This window comes from Oncorhynchus gorbuscha, linkage group LG25 (genome assembly GCF_021184085.1).
Source record: "Oncorhynchus gorbuscha isolate QuinsamMale2020 ecotype Even-year linkage group LG25, OgorEven_v1.0, whole genome shotgun sequence".
NCBI lineage: Eukaryota > Metazoa > Chordata > Actinopteri > Salmoniformes > Salmonidae > Oncorhynchus > Oncorhynchus gorbuscha.
In genome coordinates this window covers 32,294,408-32,313,311 of record NC_060197.1, presented here as the reverse complement: position 1 = coordinate 32,313,311, position 18,904 = coordinate 32,294,408, and the positions used below count along the sequence as shown (strand labels likewise).

Below are 18,904 nucleotides of genomic sequence, written 5' to 3'. Positions count from 1 at the left end.
GATTAACAAGAATTTAAGCTTTCTGGCAATATCAGAAATGTCTATGTCCTGGGAAATGTTCTTGTTACATAGACCTAATGCTGATCGCATTAGCCTACGTTAGCTCAACCGTCCTGCGGGGGACCCACCGATCCTGTGGAGGTTAACTAATTAAGGAGCAACAAAGAAATAACAGTAGCGAGCTATATACAGCAGGGGTACCGGTACAGAGTCAATGTGCGGGGGCACCGGTTAGTCGAGGTAACTGAGGTGATATGTACATGTATGTAGAGGTAAAGTGACTATGCATGGTTAATAAACAGAGAATAGCGTAAAAATGGGAGTGGGGGGGCAATGCAAATAGTCTGGGTAGCCATTTGATTAGCTGTTCAGGAGTCTTATGGCTTGGGGGTAGAAGATGTTAAGATGCCTTTTGGACCTACACTTTGCGCTCCGGTACCGCTTGCCTTGCGGTAGCATTGAGAAAAGTCTATGACTTGGGTGACTAGAGTCTTTGGCAATTGTTTGGGCCTTCCTCTGTCACCACCTGGTTTAAAAGTCTTGGATGGCAGGAAGCTCGGCCCCAGTGATGTACTTGTGTTGTACGCACTACCCTTTGTAGTGCCTTGTAGTCGAAGGCCGAGCAGTTACCATACCAGGCAGTGATGCAACCAGCTCTCAATGGTGCAGCTGTAGAACTTTTGAGGACCTGAGAACCCATGCAAATCGTTTCAGTCTCCTGAGGGGGAATAGGTGTTGTCGTGCCCTCTTCATGACTGTCTTGGTGTGTTTGTACCATAATAGTTTGTTGTTGATGTAGACATCAAGGAACTTGAAGCTCTCAACCTGCTCCACTAGAACCCTGTCGATGAGAATGGGGTCATGCTCGGCTGGCCTTTTCCTGTAGTCCGTAATCATCTCCTATGTCTTGATCACATTGAGGGAGAGGTTTTCATCCTGGCACCATACTGCCAGGTGACAGCCTACAGGGAGGTCAGTCTCGTCGTTGTCGGTGATCAGGCCTACCACTGTAGTGTTGTCGGCAAACTTAATGATGGTGTTGGAGTCATGCTTGGCCATGCAGTCATGGGTGAACAGGGAGTGCAGGAGGGGACTGAGCACGCACCCCTGAGGGGCCCCTGTGCTGAAGTCCAGGATCCAGTTGCAAAGGGAGGTGTTTAGTCCCAGATTTGTTAGCTTAGCGATGAGCTTTGATGGCACTATGGTGTTGAACGCTGATAGCATCCTCACATAGGTGTTCCTTTTGTCCAGGCGGGATTTCTTATAAGCATCCTGGTTAGAGTCCCGCTCCTTGAAAGTGGCAGCTCTATCCTTTAGCTCAGTGCGGATGTTGCCTGTAATCCATGGCTTCTGATTGGAGTATATACGTACGGTCACTCTGGGGATGACATTATCAATGTACTTATTGATGAAGCCTGTGACTGATGTGGTGTACTCTTCAATGCCATCGGAAGAATCCCGGAACATATTCCAGTCTGTGCTAGCAAAACAGTCCTTTGCTTAGCATCTACGTCATCTGACCACTTCCTTATTGAGTGAGTCACTGGTACTTCCTGATTTAGTTTTTGATTGTAAGCAGGAAGTAGGAGGATAGAGTTATGGTCAGATTTGCCAAATGGAGGGTGAGGGAGAGCTTTGTACGCATCTCTTTGTGTGGAGTAAAGGTGGTCTACAGTTTTATATAAAACAAATGGTTTTCTCTCTGATTGCACATTTTAACATGCTGGTAGAAATGAGGTAAAAGAGATTAACGTTTCCCTGCATTAAAGTCCCCGGCCACTAGGAGAGCCGCCTCTGGATGAGAATTTTCTTGTTTGCTTATGGCCTTACCTGTGGATGTATTTCAAGGCCTACCTTCAAACTCAGTGCCTCTTTGCTTGACATCATGGGGAAATCAAAAGAAACCAGTCAAGACCTCCGGAAAAACAATTGTAGACCTCCACAAGTCTGGTTCACCTTGGGAGCAATTTCTAAATGCCTGAAGGTACCCCATTCATCTGTACAAACAATAGTGCGCAAGTATAAACACCATGGGACCACAAAGCCGTCATACCGCTCAGGAAGGAGATGCGTTCTGTCTCCTACAGATGAACGCACTTTGGTGCGAAAAGAAATCAATCCCAGAACAACAGCAAAGGACATTGTGAAGATGCTGGAGGAAACGGGTATCTATACAAAAAAGTATCAAAAGTATCTATATCCACAGTAAAAGGAGCCCTATATCGACATAACCTGAAAGGCAACTCAGCAAGGAAGAAGCCACTGCTCCAAAACCGCCATAAAAAAGCCAGACTATGGTTTGCCTAAGGGGACAAAGATCGTACTTTTTGGAGAAATGTCCTCTGGTCGGATGAAACAGAAATCGAACTGTTTGGCCATAATGACCATCTTTATGTTTGGAGGAAAACGGGGGAGGCTTGCAAGCCTAAGAACACCATCACAACCGTGAAGCACGGGGGTGGAAGCATCATGTTGTGGTGTTGCTGTGCTGCAGGAGGGACTGGTGCACTTCACAAAATAGATGGCATCATGAGGTGGGGAAATGATGTGGAAATATTGAAGCAACATCTCAAGACATCAGTCAGAAATGGGTCTTCCAAATGGACAATGACCCCAAGCATCCTTCCAAAGTTGTGGCAAAATGGCTTAAGGACAACAAAGTCAAGGTATTGGAGTGGACATCACAAGGTCCTGACCTCAATCCTATAGCAAATTTGTGGGCAGAACTGAAAAATAATGTGCGTGCAAGGAGGCCTACAAACCTGACTCACTTACACCATGTCTGTCAGGAGGAATGGGCCAAAATTCACCCACCTTATTGTGGTAAGCTTGTGGAAGGCTACCGGAAACGTTTGACCCAAGTTAAACAATTTAAAGGCAATGCTACCAAATACTAATTGAGTGTATGTAATCTTCTGACCCACTGGGAATGTGATAAAGAAATAAAAGCTGAAATAAATAATTCTCTCTGCTATTATTCTGATATTTCACATTTTTAAAATAAAGTGGTTATCCTAACTGACCTAATACAAGGAATTTTAACTAGGATTGTCAGGAATTGTGAAAAACTGAGTTTAAATGTAGTTGGCTAAGGTGTATGTAAACTTCCGACTTCAACTGTATGTATGTACAGAGGGGCAAAAAAGTATTTAGTCAGCCACCAATTGTGCATGTTCTGCCACTTAAAAAAGATGAGAGGTCTGTAATTTTCATCATAGGTATACTTCAACTATGACAGACAAAATTAGGAAAAAATTTCCAGGAAATCACATTGTAGGATTTTTAATGAATTTATTTGCAAATTATGGTGGAAAATAAGTATTTGGTCAATAACAAAAGTTTATCTCAATACTTTGTGATATACCCTTTGTTGGCAATGACAGGTGAAACGTTTTCTGTAAGTGTTCAAGGTTTTCACACACTGTTGCTGGTATTTTGATCCATTCCTCCATGCAGATCTCCCCTAGAGCAGTGATGTTTTGGGGCTGTTGCTGGGCAACACGGACTTTCAACTCCCTCCAAAGATTTTCTACGGGGTTGAGATCTGGAGACTGGCTAGGCCACTCCAGGACCTTGAAATGCTTCTTACGAAGCTTCTCCTTCGTTGCCCGGGCGGTGTGTTTGGGATCATTGCCATGCTGAAAGACCCAGCCACGTTTCATCTTCAATGCCCTTGCTGATGGAAGGAGGTTTTCACTCAAAATCTCACGATACATGGCCCCATTCATTCTTTCCTTTACACGGATCAGTCGTCCTGGTCCCTTTGCAGAAAAACAGCCCTAAAGAATGATGTTTCCACCCCCATGCTTCACAGTAGGTATGGTGTTCTTTGGATGCAACTCAGCATTCTTTGTCCTCCAAACACAACGAGTTGAGTTTTTACCAAAAAGTTATATTTTGGTTTCATCTGACCATATGACATTCTCCCAATCTTCTTCTGCATCATCCAAATGCTCTCTAGCAAACTTCAGACGGGCCTGGACATGTACTGGCTTAAGCAGGGGGACACGTCTGGCACTGCAGGATTTGAGTCCCTGGCGGCGTAGTGTGTTACTGATGGTAGGCTTTGTTACTTTGGTCCCAGTTTTCTGCAGGTCATTCACTAGGTCCCCCCGTGTGGTTCTGGGATTCTTGCTCACTATTCTTGTGATAATTTTGACCCCACGGGGTGAGATCTTGCGTGGAGCCCCAGATCGAGGGAGATTATCAGTGGTCTTGTATGTCTTCCATTTCCTAATAATTGCTCCCACAGTTGATTTCTTATTGCAGATTCAATCTTCCCAGCCTGGTGCAGGTCTACAATTCTGTTTCTGGTGTCCTTTGACACCTCTTTGGTCTTGGCCATTGTGTGACTGAGGTTGTGGACATGTGTATTTTATACTGATAACAAGTTCAAACAGGTGCCATTAATACAGGTAACGAGTGGAGGAAAGAGGAGTCTCTTAAAGAAGAAGTTACAGGTCTGTGAGAGCCAGAAAGCTTGTTTGTAGGTGACCAAATACTTATTTTCCACCATAATTTGCAAATAAATTCATGAAAAATCCTACAATGTGATTTTCTGGATTTTTTTTCTCTCATTTTGTAAGTCATAGTTGAAGTGTACCTATGATGAAAATTACAGGCCTCTAATCTTTTTAAGTGGGAGAACTTGCACAATTGGTGGCTGACTAAATACTTTTTTGCCCCTCTGTATGTGTGTATGTATGTATGTATTTGGCCTTACTGCTGTTACCCCATAGAAACGCATTGCATAATACATTTATACATGGCAGAAGAGATGAGTTTATACAGCTTTCTCATATTGTTTTCCCATTTGCTTGATTATGCTGGCAAATGACATTCAACAAACCGTAGAACAATACAGCTCTTTCCTGTATACACATTTTAATGTCCGTTCATATCCTTATTTACGCCCTTTATACATTTGCTGTAAGTCCATGATGTCAGACGCAGATGTCATGTCACTCAATAATGCTTCCGGTAATGGTTCTGTTTTACTTCCATGGTTTGTAGCTCGGTCAAAGCACATGTAACAGAGATGATCCATATCCTCAAACCGCCATTTTGAAGCCAATAATACACCCAGATTTATATTCATAATTGATTTGTTCTCTGTTAGGTCCACAGATAGGCATCATAACCCCATATTAAGCAGCTAAACCCATCATCATTTGACTTCCTGATTCAAAATGAGGGGCTTTATACTTGAATCCGCACACTAATCAATGCCCTATCATTTCCGAGCACCCCTATCCAAAATACGGCTTTGTGTCGCATTGATTTGCAAATGCAACCCGAATAGGTACCATACCCAAAGACTGCACTTTACTCAAAATTGAGTTTATCACGTTTTTGATGGCTCCAGCATGTACTCTCTGGAAGGACAGATTGCTTAGTAGATTGCAGTTTCAGACTTCATCATATTTAAACTGGCGAAGGGGAAAATATTCCAGTGCTGCAGAGAAACAGCTCCTTAATTGAGAGCCAATCAACCTCGGCGTCTCTGTTAATGTCAAAAGGTACGATTTGAGTTTGGCTGAAGATAATGAATAATTGCATCAAAGTTGGGCGCTTGCCTGGTTTAAAGACTGTGTTTGTGCGCCGGGAAGTGTGGAATAGCCAGCTGGTGCTATTTAATGTTCCCTTCATCTCAGCGCACTAGTGAGTCGAATACAACCACCTCTTTTCCTCATGCTCTTGTCTATTCTGTACCAGATATAGTCTAGATTAGCTGCCGCTGTGTCCACAACAAAGACACTCGTTTTAAGGATCTACATAATTAATTGGAAGCGGATAACTCTTATGTGTATGAGTTATGTCGTTTATAATGTTTATAGTATCAGGCTTCTTTTTATATATATATCCCAATCAGTTTGATTCATGTAGGGCAGCTCCAATGGGCTGTTTTGTCATTGCATTGCCTGAGGTTTCGTACCCCCGCGGTTTTGGATCCCGCTGTTCTGGAATCAACTCTGAAACTCCTATTCTCTTTCATAGTCTATTGATCAAAACGGAACCAACTGTAGCCATCGGGATAACACCAAGGTATTGCCCTGTGCAATGTTGGAGGAGCTATCTTCCCCCCCTCTTAAAAAGCTTGATGTTTCTCCCTTAGATTCTCGCCAATGAGCATTTACGATCAAGCGCGGCGTCCGTCTTTGCAAACGCAGAGGCCTTAATTGCCCTTTGAAGCTGTGGGATATCAGAGAGTCTGTGATGATTTCTTTCAAATGATTCATTATTATTTTTCTCAGTCTGTTCTGTGAAACCCTTTGTTCAATAGTACTCATGTTTTGATTATTCGATTTAAAAAATGAAAAAGCACCTGTGAATTCTGTGCGAACACCTATTCATGTACAGAATTTTCAGATTTTATAATGCATTTTCTTCTGTTGCATCAGAGGGATGGAATAGTTTAGATTGAACAATTAGTTTTCTATTCAAATGTCTTGCCCTCAGTTGCTCACAATTTCTCCTCTTGTCTGGAGATTGCTCCCTTTCCTATTTCCCTGGTTTATTGGTTTCAGATTATTGTGTTAAATTATTGTGGGATTAGGGAAAATCTAATTCAGGTTAAACAATATTTAATAGACAGTGTTCCTCAACGAGTGGTCGTCCTGAGTAGCCGACAACAAAAATTGTGTACCACCATTCGCTTCTTAATAAATGGTATTCTGTTTCAGTGTGTTTACATGCATGTGTTAATGTAGCATGGAGTATAGGGATATTTGGGGGTGCATCAGCCTGGCCTACATGCATCAGCCTGACCTACATGCATCAGCTTGGCCTACACCTGTTCTGTGATGTACAGTGCATTCGGAAGGTATTCAGATCCCTTGTCTTTTTCCACAATTTGTTACGTTATAGTTTTGCTCTAAAATATATACATTTTTAAATCCTCATCAATCGACACACAATACCCCATAATGACAAAGCGAAAATACATTTAATTTATTTTGCTAATTTATTCAAAATAAAACAGAAATGCCCTTATTTACATAAGTATTCAGACCCTTTGCAATGAGACTTGAAATTGAGCTCAGGTGCATCCTGCTTCCATTGATCATCCTTGAGATGTTCCTACAACTTGATTGGTGTTCACCTGTGGTACATTCAATTGATTGGACATGATTTGGAAAGGCACACACCTGTCTATATAAGTTCCCACAGTTGATAGTGCATGTCAGAGCTAAAGGAATTGTCCGTAGAGCTCAGAGACAGGATTGTGTCGAGGCACAGATCTGGAGAAAGGTACCAAAAAATGTCTGCAGCATTGAAGGTCCCCAAGAACACAGTGGCCTCCATCATTCTTAAATGGAAGAAGTTTGGAACCAGCAAGACTCTTCCTAGAGCTGGCCGCCCGGCCAAACTGAGCAATCAGGGGAGAAGGGCCTTGGTCAGGGAGGTGAACAAGAACCCAATGGTCACTCTGACAGAGCTCCAGAGTTCCTCTGTGGAGATGGTTGTCCTTCTGGAAGGTTCTCCTATCTCTGCTGCAGTCCACAAACCAGGCCTTTACGGTAGAGAGGGCAGGTGGAAGCCACTCCACAGTAAAAGGCATATGACAGCCTACTTGGAGTTTGCCAAAAGGCACCTAAAGGACTCTTACCATGAGAAACAAGATTCTCTGGTCTGTTGAAGCCAATATTGAACTCTTTGGCCTGAATACCAAGTGTCACGTCTGGAGGAAACCTGCCACAATCCCTACGGTGAAGTGTGGTGGCAGTATCATGCTGTGGGGATGTTTTTCTGCGGCAGGGACTGGGAGACTAGTCAGGATCGAGGGAAAGATGAACGTAGCAAAGTACAGAGAGATCCTTGATGATAATCAGGACAATGACCCTAAGCACACAGCCAATACAACGCAGGAGTGGCTTCGGTCAAGTCTCAATGTCATTTTGCTTCATTCGCAATAACATCTGCTAACCATGTTGTATGTGACCAATACAATTGGATTTGATGTCCTTGAGTGGCCCAGCCAGAGCCCGGACTTTAATCTATCGAACATTTCTGGAGAGACCTGAAAATAGCTGTGCAGCGTCTCTCCCCATCCAACCTGACAAAGCTTGAGACGATCTGCAGAAAATAATGGGAGAACCTCCCCAAATAGGTTCAAGCATCATACCCAAGAAAACTCGAGGCTACAATCGCTGCCAAAGGTGCTTCAACAAAGTACTGAGTAAAGGGTCTGAATACTTATGTAAATGTGATATTTCTGTTTTTGCTTTGTCATCATGGTTTATTGACTGTAGATTGAGGCGGGGAAACAATTTAATACATTTTAGAATAAGGCTGTGATCAACCAAAATGTGGAAAAAGTAATGGGGTCTAAATACTTTCCGAATGCACTGTATATAATGTCATTGTTTCTCCTGGTATGATTTACCATTGACTGTTTGACATGAATAATGGGTATTTTAAAAGGGGCAGTTAATAATGTTACGCCAGGACTTTTCAGAGGGAGAAACATCAGGTAAAGGTAGTCACAAATGTATGCATGTTGGCGACGTTAGATATGAGCAGACCCCTTCAAGATAAACATCTGGCATAATTCATAGCAACATTGAGCCGTGGTGAATGTGTGGGGACAGTCAGTGGTAAATCGTACCAATAGATACATCACAGGACAGGTGTAGGCCAAGCTGATGCATTTCCATGAATGTTCCATGAATGTATTCACCCCCAATAATCCTCCATGCGACATTAACACACTGAAACAGAATACCATTCATTCATCATAATATAACATTTTTAGTTCAGACGCCAGTGGTGGAACACAATATTTGTTGTCGGCTATTCAGGACGACCACTCGTTGAGGAACACTGTATGTTAATATAGTTTAACCTCAATTATGTGAAAGAAAAGAGAGCAATCTCCAGACGAGGAGAAATTGTGCAAGGGGCCATGCTCTACCAACTGAGCCACACAGGACCAAGCGTGTATATTCCAGAAGTATAAATATACATTTGACTAACCTTACTTGATATTTCTCCCTCTGGAAAGTCCTGGCATAACCTTGTTAACGAACCCTTTTAAATGACACATGATTCAAGTCAATGGTTGATTCTACAGTCTAAAGTCCTTCCTTAACCCATACTGATGCCATTGTTATCTTCCCTTTGCTAACTCCCTACTGATGCTCTGGTTGGTTATCCCCCTCCACTATCATGTCGCTAACCCTCCTTGTTGTCTGGTGCAGGCCATGGTGGAGACTGTGAACAACCTGCTTCAGCCCCAGGCCCAGTCGGCGTGGAGGGACCTGAGCACCGGGGAGCAGCTGAGAGCAGCCACCATGCTACTGGACACGGTGGAGCAAGGAGCCTTCGTCCTGGCCGACAACCTGCTCAAGACGGACATCGTGCAGGAGAACACAGACAACATTCGTGAGTACAGACCGAGACCCCATGTACACACACAGAGGCATAATACCCACTCACAAGCACAAACATTAAATTAGATCTGATCACACACATGCATGAAGGCAGGCGGTCGTGTACACACACACACACACACACACACACACACACACACACACACACACACACACACACACACACACACACACACACACACACACACACACACACACACACACACACACACACACACAGTGTTAGAACTTACTGATGTGGCAAAAATAACTCTTCAGACACTGTTTTGTACACTGGTGAACACAAGAGGAGCTGTCAACCTGCCAGAACATGATTTCTGGAATGTGTAAGAGACACGATTGACTGAATGTTTTACAAACCTTTTCATAGTCGTCATAGGACAGTGTGATCGCAAACACTGTCATCTCTTGACGTACTGTATATTTATACTTCTGGAATATACAAGCTTCTTCCTGTGTGGCTCAGTTGGTAGAGCATGACCCCTTGCACTGCCAGGATTGTGGGTTTGATTCCCGCTGTGGCCACCAATATGAAAATGTATGCACACACCCCTCTAAGTCGCTTCAGATAAGTGTCTGCTGAATGGTATGTTATATTATTGTATTATTGTATTACGATATACTGTACACACAAAGATTAGAACATTTTACCTGGCTAAACGAGCAGGGAAAGTGTCTCGTCTGAAAGAGCAGTGGCTGTTGTCCAATCACGTCTGATTAAACAGATTACTACGTTTGCCAGTAATATGAGCGTTAAGCCATCCTAATGTGATTTGTTTTGGTCGTCGAAGGAAATCAATTTGGACAAACTAAGTTCCTGCACAGTCGTGCAGCCCCTGCGTCCCAAATGGCACCTTATTACCGATATAGTGCACTACTTGTGACCCGAGCCCTATGGGCACCACATAAGGAATAGGGTGCCATTTGAGACGCATCCAGAGTCTTAGTCATTGTTTGAGTTTAGTTTCTAGTTTCACGTTTTATTAGTCGCATGAACACCATCAAAATGAAACTTGCATAATAAATATTTTGAATACCAGCATAAAGTGAATGGCTCAGTAGAATAGAATAAACATTTATGCACAAGTAAGGCACAATTAATAGTCCTGTGTTTATACATGTATTGGGGATGAGGGGCAGTTTTCAACTGAGCAGTATAATAAGAGTCTGGGAGCAGCAGTTGTGATATGTGTGTGTGTGTGTGTGTCTGTGTGGTTGGGTGCATGAGTGAGTGCATGTGTGCTAATTTGTGGAGAATCAGAGCAGGTGGTCAGTCCAGTTCCAGTGTTCAGCAGTCTGATGGCTTCTGTCTCTGAGCCTGTTAGTATCAGACCTCATGCTCTGATACCGTCTGCCCGACAGTAAGGGAGAGAACAGCTCGTGGCTGGGGTGTTTGAGTTTAGGCCAAATCTAAGATAGTGTATTCAATTTTCTTCAGAACCTGAATGTGATAATTTAGATATTGGGATATATTGTAAAAGAGAGTTATCCAATGATTGTTCCATGGATGCAAGATGATTCACTTGGGAGCCAGATCCAGCCAAACAGAATGAATTTTTCCCCACAAAAGGGCTTTATTCCAAAGAAAGACTCCTCAGTTTCATCCGCTGTCCAGGTGGCTGGTCTCAGAGGATCCCGTAGGTAAAGAAGCCGGATGTGGAGGTCTTGGGCTGGCTTGGTTACACGTGGTTTGCGGCTGTGAGGCCAGTTGGACATACTGCCAAATTCTCAAAAATAACTTTAGGAGGCGGCTTATTGTAGTGAAATGAACGTTACATTTCCTGGTAACAGTTCTGGTAGGCATTCCTGCAGTCAGGATACCAATTGCATGCTCCCACAAAACTTGAGACATCTGTGGCATTGTGTTGTGACAAAACTGCACTTTTAAGTGGCCCAGCACAAGCTGCACTTGTGTAATAATCATGTTGTTTAATCATCTTATTTATATGCCACACCTGTCAAGTGGATGGATTATCTTGGCAGAGGATAAATACTCACTAAGTGATGTAAACAAATTTGTCTACAAAATTTGAGAGAAATAAGCTTTTTGTGCATATGGCACTTTTCTGGGATCTTTTATTTCAGCTCATGAAACATGGGACCAACACTTTACATGTTGCATTTATATTCTTGTTCAGTCTATATTGCATAGCTATTTAGATTACCAAAATGGTAGGATGCATCATGTTTGGACCAGAACCCTATGGGCCCTGGTCATTTTTATTGCACTATATTTGGAATAGGATGCAATTTGTGACACATCCATAGTTCAGAGAACCTTCTGGCTATTGATCCTGTGTGCTCTAATATTCACCAATGGGCTCTTGAAGATTCCAAATGAGATCAAAGGTCAACCAGTAAACATGGAGGTCAAGTTCAGCCCGGTTAGGAATGGGTGACCTTTCTGTCGGTGGTCACCTATAAGTTGACTTAATTATCTTAAATCACTGTCTTTATATCCATATGAATACCGTAACTTGATTTAAGCCCCAGTTCTGTGCATAATGAATCAATGGTCAAGGCCTGAGGGTCTTCTGGGGATATGTATTGATATATATATATTAAAAGGAGTGGGGTGATAAAGGATTTGTTTACACTCTCCCCTAATTGCCCTTAGCTGTCAGTTTTTGCAGAAAACGTCCATGTACACAGAAATTAAATGCTTAAAACATATCAATGTTCTGGCCTATGCCCCTGCGGGATGAAACGGGAAGATACAGTGAGGCTTTGAACAACTGTTGTTGAATTGTGGACTTAATAAATCAACAGTTTACATTTCAAACGGTTGTTGAACACAGTTGTAAGGAAGAGGGAATGACGAGGGGAAGGAGGCGAGTGAATGAAACGTGTTTGCGAGCTGAAGAAACGACCAGCGTGTATCGAGCATTAGGGAAAGATAATGTTATTATATAGCGCCCTTAGCATAAAGGGGATTTCTTTAGGCTCCTGCTGCCATGGCAACCTTAACATGTAGGTCTGACAAGTCGAATGAAGCAGCCTACGTTGGGGAATAAATCAAATGGGAATGTATTGTCTATGGTACTCAATTTATCTGGGTATTAAGGGATCCTAGCCCTGTTTGGAAGGAAACTAAACAATCCCCTCATGGCGAACTACCAGTGTGTTTTTTTCCCTTCATGGAGGTAGTCTGGTTAATTGTGCACAGTGACATGTTTACTAGGCCTTCACTTTCAGTTTGCTCTGTTGAGTCTGCCAGCCAATGAGGTTTGTTTGTCCCCCGCCGTCCCAAGTGCTCACACCGTCATGTACATACATAAGTATTTAGACACCACAAAATAACCATGTCAAAACAAATTGTATTTGTTACATGCGCCGAATACAGCAGGTGTAGACTTTATCTTAAAATGCTTACCTACAAGCCCTTTCTCAACAATGCATAGTTACATTTGCTAAATAAAAAAGGAAATATTAACAATAATGATGCTATATGCAATGAGTACCGGTACCGATGCAATGTGCAGAGGTACGAGGTAGGTGAGGTAATATGTACATGTAGGTAGGGGTAAAAGTGACTAGGCAATCAGGATAGATCATTAACAAGAGTAGTAGCAGTGTGAGTGTGTCTGGCATACATTTGTATGTGTGTATATATACAGTTCATGTCGGAGGTTTACACACACCTTAGCCAAATGCATTTAAACTGTGGTCCTTCTGTAGCTCAGTTGGTAGAGCATGGTGCTTGTAATGCCAGGGTAGTGGGTTCAATCCCCGGGACCACCCATACGTAGAATGTATGCACACATGACTGTAAGTCGCTTTGGATAAAAGCGTCTGCTAAATGGCATATATTATTATATTATTATTAAACTCAGTTTTTCAAAATTCCTGACATTTAATCCTAGTAAAGATTCCCTGTCTTAGGTCAGTTAGGATCATCACTTTATTTTAAGAATGTGAAATGTCTGAATAATGGCAGAGGGAGTGATTTATTTCAGCATTTATTTATTTTACACTCAGTTAGTATTTGGTAGCATTGCCTAACTTGGGTCAAACATTTTGTGGAGCCTTCCACTAGCTTCCCACAATAATTTGGGTGAATTTTGGCCCATTCCTCCTGACAGAGCCGGTGTAACAGAGTCAGGTTTGTAGGCCTCCTTGCTCTCACACGCTTTTCCATTTCTGCGAACAAATGTTCTATGGGATTGAGGTCAGGGCTTTGTAATGGCCACTCCAATACCTTGACTTTGTTTTACTTAAGCCATTTTGCCACAACTTTGAAAGTATGCTTGGGGTAATTGTCCATTTGGAAGACCCATTTGCGACAAAGCTTTAACTTCCTGACTGATGTCTTAAGATGTTGCTTCAAAATATCCACACAATTTTCCCACCTCATGATGCCATCTATTTTGTGAAGTGCACCAGTCCATCCTGCAGCTAACCACCCACACAACATGATGTTGTGTTACAGGAATTAAATTCCTACATGTTTTAATACCCAAGAGTAAGACTCTTATTTGCATAAAATGGACAGAGACCAGTCTCAAAATCAATCAGCAGCGTTTATTCTCGAGAGTACTGAGCATGATACAGTTTACCACAGGTTATAAACTGAAAATGACGTCATGAGTTTTCGAACTGTCCCGTCTCTTCTTCACCCTGGTACAAAGGCAATATCTCAAGCCTTCCCACATCGTCCCACACCAATTTAATATAATTTATGACCGAGCCAAGGTCTTCCTGTGTAGATAAGCATTCTAGCCAGTCTGACGATATGTTCATTCATTTCTACCAAGGAACAGACAGTCATTGTTCTAATTCTTGATTATATTTACACACATTATATTCAGTACTTGGATTAAAAGAAAATTCATACATCTATACAGTAACATAATAGTATTCTGATTAGTCAGTCCCGATTGAAATGTATACATAATTAGTCATTATTGATTTTAAAAAATCCCTTAACATGTTGCCACCCCCGTGCTTCACGGTTCGGCTTGCAAGCCTCCCACTTTTTCCTCCAAACATAACGATGGTCATTGTGGCCAAACAGTTCTTATTTTGTTTCATCAGACCAGAGGACATTTCTCCAAAAAGTATGATCTTTGTCCCCATGTGCAGTTGCAAACCGTAGTCTGGCTTTTTTTAATGGCGGTTCTGGAGTAGTGACTTCTTTCTTCACAAGGTCCTTTGCTGTTGTTCTGGGATTGATTTTCACTTTACGCACCAAAGTGCGTTCATCACTGGGAGACAGGACGCGTCTCCATCCTGAGCGGTATGACGGCTGCGTGGTCCCACGGTGTTTATACTAGCGTACTATTGTTTGTACAGATGAACATGGTTACCTTCAGGCATTTGGAAAGTGCTCCCAAGGATGAACCAGACTTGTGGAGGTCTACAATTTATTTTCTGAGGTCTTGGCTTATTTTCCCATTATGTCAAGCAAAGAGGCACTGAGTTTGAAGGTAGGCCTTGAAATACATCCACATGTACACCTCCAATTGACTCAAATTATATCAATTAGCCTATCAGAAGCTTCTAAAGCCATGACATAATTTTCTGGAATTTTCCAAGCTGTTTAAAGGCACTGAGTGTATGTAAAAGTCTGACCCACTGGAATTGTGATACAGTGACTTATAAGTGAAATAATCTGTCTGTAAACAATTGTGAAATAATTACTTGTGTCATGCACAAAGTAGATGTCCTAACCGACTTGACAAAACTATAGTTTGTTAACAAGAAATTTGTGGAGTGGTTGAAAAATGAGTTTTAATGACTCCAACCTAAGTGTATTTAAACTTCTGACTTCAACTGTATACACATACACACACACACACTACGGTTCAAACATTTGGCGTCACTTAGAAATGTCCTTGTTTTCCATGAAAACATACATGAAAGGAGTTGCATAATTAATTGGAAATATAGTCAAGATGTTGACAAGGTTAAATATAATGATTTTTAATTGAAATAATAATTGTGTCCTTCAAACTTTGCTTTCATCAAATAATCCTCAATTTGCAGCAATTACAGCCTCGCAGACCTTTGGCGTTCTAGTTGTCGATTTGTTGAGGTTATCTGAAGAGATTTCACCCCATGCTTCCTGGTGCACCACAAGTTGGATTGGTTTGATGGACACTTCTTACGTACGATATGGTCAAGCTGTCCCACAACAGCTCAATAGGTTTGAGATCCGGTGAGAGTGCTGGCCACTCCATTATAGATAGAATACCAGCTGTCTGCTTCGTCCCTCAATAGTTGCATAGTTTAGAGCTGTGCTTTGGGTCATTGTCCTGTTGTAGGAGGAAATTGGCTCCAATTAAGTGCCGTCAACAGGGTATTGCATAGCGTTGCAAATGGAGTGATAGCCTTCTTTTTTACCCTGTACTTTTTTCACTTTTTTTTCCCAATCTTCCTCTGTCCAGTGTCTGTGTTATTTTTATTGGCCAGTCTGAGAGATGGCTTTTTTTTAAACTCTGCCTAGAAGGCCAGCATCCCGGAATCCCCTCTTCACGTTGAGACTGTTGTTTTGCGGGTACTATTTAATGAAGCTGCCAGTTGAGGACTTGTGAGGGGTCTGTATTTCAAACTAGACACACTAATGTACTTGTCCTCTGTCTCAGTTGTGCACCAGGACCTCCCACTCCTCTTTCTATTCTGGTTAGGGCCAGTTTGCGCTGTTCTGTGAAAGGAGTAGTACACAGCATTGTACGAGATCTTCAGTTTCTTGGAAATTTCTCGCATGGAACAGCCTTCATTTCTCAGAACAAGAATAGACTGACGAGTTTCAGAAGAAAGTGTCTGTGTGTGTTGTAGTGTTTATTTTACCTTTATTTAACTAGGCAAGTCAGTTAAGAACAAATTCTTATTTTCAATGACGGCCTAGGAATAGTGGGTTAACTGCCTTGTTCAGGGGCAGAACAACAGATTTTTACCTTGTCAGCTCGGGGATTCGATCTTGCAACATTTCGGTTACAAGTCCAATGCTCTAACCACTAGGCTACCTGCCGCCCCTGTAGTATGTGTGGGTAGAGTCCAGTGAGTGCGCATAGAGCCAGTGTGACAAACAAAAGGGGGTCAATGCATGTAGTCCAAGTAGCCATTTGGTTAAATGTTCAGCAGTCTTATGGTTTGGGGTAGTAGCTGTTCAGGAGCCTTTGCTGTGCTGCACCGCTTGCCAGTCTATGACTTGTGTGGCTGGAGTCTTTGACAGTTTATAGGGCCTTCCTCTGACACCGCCTCGTATAGACGTCCTAGGTGGAGAGAGCTCGGCCCCAGTGATATACTGGGCCTACCATCTGTAGCGCCTTATGGTCAGATGCCAAGCAGTTGCCATACCAAGCGGTGATGCAGCCAGTCAAGATGATCTCAATGGTGTAGACTTTTATTTTGTCCAGGTAGGAAATTGCAGTCTGGAGTGCAATAGAGATTGCATCATCTGCGGATCTGTTGGGGCGGTATTAAAATTGGTGTGTGTCCACAGTGTCTGAAATTATGCTGTTGATGTGAGCCATGACCAGCCTTTCAAAGCATTTTTTTGGCTACAGATGTTCTACAGGGCGATAGTACCTAGTACTCTGTGAACTCTTGTTGATCCCGGTGGACTCTCTTGTGGAATTCTGTTTTTTGTTCTTGTTTGTTTGTTTTTGAGTATCTTTTGAGGCTTTTTGTGCTTGAGGCAGACACAGCAGTACTTGAGACGGTGTATTTAATAAAGTAAAAAGTGAAGTTCTTCAGGAAAACATGTAACTCCACAACCTCAAAAGGAATTCCACAAGAACAAAGGTAATCCTCCAAGACAAAAAAAGTAAATCCACAAGGTGGAAGGTAAAGTACAAAAAGCCTCAAAAGATACTCAAAAACAAACAAACAAGAACAAAAAACAGAATTCCACAAGAGAGTCCACCGGGATCAACAAGAGTTCACAGAGTACTAGGGCTGGGTGCTAACATACAAACACAGAGCAAAGAACTGAGGAAAACAAAGGGTTTAAATACAATCAGGGGAAAAAGAGGCACAGGTGCAAATAATAATGGGGATCAAGGGAAAACAAAAGGTCAAAAGGCACAATGGGGGCATCTAGTGACCAAAAACCGGAACAACCCTGGCCAAATCCTGACATTAGGTGTACCTGGGTAAGACCTTCCTTTGCCTCCAGAACTGCCGGAATTATTCTGGGCATGGACACATTGCTCAATTGGTTTCAAGGGCCCTAACGTGTGCCAGGAAAACATTCCCCACACCATTACACCACTGCCACCAGCTTGTACCGTTGACAACCGGCAGGATGGACTCATGCTGCTTTATCAAATCCAGACTCTGCCATCAGCATGATGCCACAGGAACTGGGATTCGTTGGACCAGGCAATGTTTTTTTGCACCTCAATTGTCCAGTGTGGCGATCATGTGCCCACTGGAGTCACTTTTTCTTGTTTTTAGCTGATAGGAGTGGAACCCGGTGTGGTCGTCTGCTGCAATAGCCCATCCAGACAAGGACCGGCAAGTTGTGCATCCCGAGATGTCGTTCTGCACACCTCTGTTGTACTGCACCATTATTTTTCTGCATGAGGTCTGCCTGTTAGCTTTCACGATTCTTGCCATTCTCCTTCGACCTTTTCTCGACGAGCTGTTTTTGCCCACAAGACTGCCGCTGACTGAATGTTTTTTGTTTGTTGCACCATTCCCAATAAACCCTAGACACTGTCGTGCGTGGAAACCCCAGGATGACGGATGTTTCTGAGATACTGGAACCGGCGCTCCAAGCACAGATCATACCACGCTTAAAGTAGCTTAGGTCACTCATGTTGCCCATTCTAACGTTCAATCGAACAGTGACTGAAGGTCTTGATGCCTGTCTGCCTGCTTTATTTAGCAAGCCATGGCCACGTGACTCACTGTCTGTAGGAGTGAACCGTTTTCTTGAAAGGGGTGGTGTGCCTAATAAACTGACTGAGTGTATGTACTCCTCACTAAACAAGATCCCAGTAACGTTAGTTAGCCTGTGTACCTAGAGATGTATTATCTTCATTTGATCACCCTGTTGCAGGATAACTTTCTTTATTGAGTGAGGAGTAGTTCAGGTGTAACAGGGGGAGCCTTGATGTACACTTTCTCGCTTTGTGCGGTTAAAGAATGGTTGAAGCTGACAAACAATTTTGCCCTCTGAGATTGGCCCTCGCTTTAAGGAAGTGATCATTTTTGGGTGTGAGCTAAGAGGAAAGCGATGGGTAGACGAGATCGAGATGAATGGTGAACACAGCCCCGTTTTGGAGTGCCGGCACAACAGCTGTTGTGTCTGAGGGGAGATCATCATTTGTGGTTTAAAGACTGCGGCATCGGAAAATGAGGCTTTGAAAGAAGATCATTTCATAAGGTACAGATTTGATCACTCTGTTGCAGGAAAACGTTCCTACAATGCACAAAATATACAAGTTGTAGTGTATCTGAGGATAAAAAGTAATTTTCACTTTGAAATGTCATACTTAATTTTCCATTATAAAAAAATGTATCAACCTCTACACAAATATAAATTCCTTATAATCCACATAATT

The 18,904-nt window shown here is 42.5% G+C and overlaps 1 protein-coding gene across 18 annotated transcripts in view; it reads left to right on the top strand.

The window, feature by feature from the left end:
- The window catches only part of adgrl3.1 (adhesion G protein-coupled receptor L3.1), a 329,225-nt gene that overhangs the window by 246,229 nt on the left and 64,092 nt on the right, over nt 1-18,904 (top strand). For all 18 annotated transcript variants that reach the window (XM_046328067.1, XM_046328082.1, XM_046328081.1 and 15 more), the window contains one exon: nt 9,201-9,384. In XM_046328067.1, the coding sequence (XP_046184023.1) occupies nt 9,201-9,384 (184 nt within the window). The remainder of the gene's footprint in view (nt 1-9,200; nt 9,385-18,904) is intronic.